The 3,266-nt window shown below is 41.7% G+C and overlaps 1 protein-coding gene across 1 annotated transcript in view; it reads left to right on the plus strand.

The window, feature by feature from the left end:
* armc8 (armadillo repeat containing 8) overlaps positions 1–3,266 on the plus strand; it is a gene marked incomplete in the record, with an annotated part of 11,211 nt that overhangs the window by 4,935 nt on the left and 3,010 nt on the right. Inside the window, 7 exon segments of the mRNA XM_035676426.1 lie at positions 79–279; positions 863–958; positions 1,055–1,137; positions 1,878–1,959; positions 2,095–2,181; positions 2,282–2,374; positions 2,645–2,794. Of these exon segments, the coding sequence (XP_035532319.1) occupies positions 79–279; positions 863–958; positions 1,055–1,137; positions 1,878–1,959; positions 2,095–2,181; positions 2,282–2,374; positions 2,645–2,794 (792 nt within the window).

Below are 3,266 nucleotides of genomic sequence, written 5' to 3' on the forward strand. Positions count from 1 at the left end.
AATAATAATAATATTTAATTATTATTATGTCACTGGCACTTTATTTAACGTGCACCTGACTTCCTGTTTTTCATCCAGACCCTGCCGTGCCTCGTGCGGATGTGCAGTAAAGAGCATTTGCTTGAGGAGAGGGTGGAGGGCGCAGAGACACTGGCCTACCTGATGGAGCCCGACGTGGAGCTGCAGAGGATCGCAAGCACCACCGACCACCTGGTGGCCATGCTGGCCGACTACTTCAAATACCCCAGCTCCGTGTCTGCCATCACTGACATCAAGAGGGTAGGTCAGTGGGTCGGAGGAGGACCTTTAGTGTGATGCTCTTTTAGTGAGGTGAAAAAGGGCAGCTGTATATGGCTGTTTCCACAAATGGAAACCTCAGAAAGTCAGGGGATCACCAAAGCCAGTAGGATTCATCCTCTAGGGACCATGATCGTCTGTACACAATTTCACTGCAATCCAACCAGTATTTGCTGGGGTATTTTAGTCTAGACCGTAGTGGTGGAACACCAAAAGACCTTTAAATCCCTAGTGCCAATCAGTTTTCTTAATAAGGCCAATTAAAGGCTATTTTTTATTAGCATAAATTGTTCTGCTCAGACTTCCAGACAGCACTTTGGCCTGTCTGGTTATTTAGCTATGACCCAATGATCCTTTCTGAACATAGTTTCCCTGAAACTAACAAGTGATGCCAATTAGTGTAATTATTAATATATTAAGAATGCAATAACAGGAAGTTAGAACTGAGCCTCTAAAAAGTTTCACTCCTCTATCAATTTTATCATCTTTTTTTTTTTATCAGAAAGTTGTGTCAACTATTGACATTATGCACCAGCTGACTTTGTGTCCACTCTGTGGTTTTCAGCTGGACCATGACCTGAAGCACGCACACGAGCTGAGACAAGCTGCTTTCAAACTCTACGCCTCACTAGGCTCCAACGACGAGGACATCCGCAAAAAGGTGACCTCTCATTAGGCCCTATTTTTGTTTGCATATATAACCATGCCCATGCATGTTTATATTCTAAACCACCCCCCTTATGTGTTTTCTCTTCAGATCACAGAGACAGAGAACATGATGGACAGGATAGTCAGCGGCCTGTCAGAATCCAGCATTAAAGTCCGTTTGGCAGCTGTCAGGTATGGAAAGAAGTCTTCCCACCCTGATGATGACACGCTGACTGACAGCGTCTTCTTTCTTTCTGACTCATCTGCACTTGCAAATAGTTCCATTTTAAATTCCCTCTAGTCCCTGTACCACTGACTTTAACTGATATTTGGACATCAAATTTTTTATTTTAACTGTGCTGTAATGCCTCACCTCTTAATGTCCCAATTACACAAAAAGATGTTAGATAAGAGGGTTATCTTTTTAATTCATGGAAAAAAAAATATTCATTTCTGTTTCTCCACTGAAAGATAATCCTTTTGCATCCACTTTAGGCTTATTTAGGACCAAATTTGTTTTTAGATTGTATTTAAAGGGATAATATAAAACCTGGATTAGTGTTGTAGGGAGTGTTGCAGGGTTAGCATCGCCATGGTTCCTTCAACAAAAAGTAATGGGATTGTTCCTTGGGTTTTGGATTGTTGCAGGAAATTAGCTCTGTGGTGAACAATAGGTTTATGATACAAGTTTTGTTCAGTAAATAGTCTTCATAACTTGACCCACGTTTATTGATCTTTGAAGCAATAATGTCTCTGAGTTTTAATGTCAACCGACAACCTCTGTAGTCTCTTTTAGACACTTGCTTAGCAACACCATCTTTAAGGACACGTAAATAGCATTCAAAATACAGGTGGGGTATTTACTGATGTATTTTATGTCATAGCATCCCGGATGTGGATACGCACAATTCATTCTGTTTTTTTGCATCCAGGTGTCTTCACAGTCTTTCGCGGTCGGTGCAGCAGCTGAGGACCAGCTTTCACGACCACGCTGTGTGGAAACCCCTCATGAAGGTCAGTGGAGTTTGAAGGAAATTTTTGTGAATGCGTAGAGCAAAGCACATCTCTGCAGGGGAAGAAATACTCTTTCTCTCAGCTGGATGTACTGGATACACAATGAGTAACGTGGTGGTGTGTTGTTGTGTGTAGCTGCTGCAGAACGCCCCAGATGAAGTCCTGGTTATGGCCTCCTCAACACTATGCAATCTACTGCTGGAGTTCTCACCAAGCAAAGAGGTACACACACACACACACACACACACTCACACATATGCTACCTGTAACATAAAGACAATTGGTTTTATTACTTTATATTGAGACCATTTGTTATCTGCAGCCCATCCTGGAGTCAGGGGTGATTGAATTACTATGCAGTCTGACCCAGAGTGACAGTCCTGCACTGAGGGTCAACGGGATCTGGGCCTTGATGGTAAGAAGAGTTTACACTTTTTACACTTGAAGACAACCATAAAATGGAAAAAGACATAATATTTTTCTTCTTTGTCTTTCTCTTACTCTGCACTGCAAAACACTATTGTGTCTAATACATATAAGGGTTGCAGTGAGGTAATATATAATTAAGCAGATCCATTTTACATTTCACACAGTGACTCAAACGTGTGTGTGTGTGTGTGTGTGTGTATATATATGTATGTATGTGTGTATGTATGTGTATATGTATATATATATATATATATAGAACATGGCGTTCCAGGCGGATCAGAAGGTGAAGGGGGAGATTGTTCGGTGTTTGGGCACAGAGCAGTTGTTTCGCCTGCTGTCAGACCCCGACACCAACGTGCTAATGAAGACCCTCGGTTTGCTGCGCAATCTACTGTCAACGCGCCCAGTGAGCCACACACACCCACACACACACACACACACATGATTAAAGACATTATGTAATGTACAGTAAATGAAACATTTCCATGGGCTCTGCCTCTGTTTGAGCATTTTTTTGGAAACATTCTGAATAAGCAGATGTTTCTGATTTAATTCTAGCTGGCTGTCAGCAGCCCTTTCACATCACTGATGACAAAGAAAGGCATTAATGCCAGAGAAAGTAAAAGTGTGTCTGCCCAAGAGTCACTCATAGTTGACAGCAGTAGAGGAGGTTGTAGCGCCGTCTAGTAGCCAACACGCTGGGACAGCAGATACAAACTCTTTTACAAAGATGCCACATTTACAATTTACATTCTTTAAGGAACTCTGGGGATATTGCAGTCACTAGTTGATCAGTTAGAACCTGGTTCACAAACATCTGCTGCTTGTCTATATCTATATCTAGATTACTAATGTAATAAATTACATGGTATCGGATC

The sequence above is a fragment of the Morone saxatilis genome, unplaced genomic scaffold (assembly GCF_004916995.1).
Source record: "Morone saxatilis isolate NCDOM2014 unplaced genomic scaffold, NCSU_SB_2.0 Contig5, whole genome shotgun sequence".
Classification (NCBI taxonomy): domain Eukaryota; kingdom Metazoa; phylum Chordata; class Actinopteri; family Moronidae; genus Morone; species Morone saxatilis.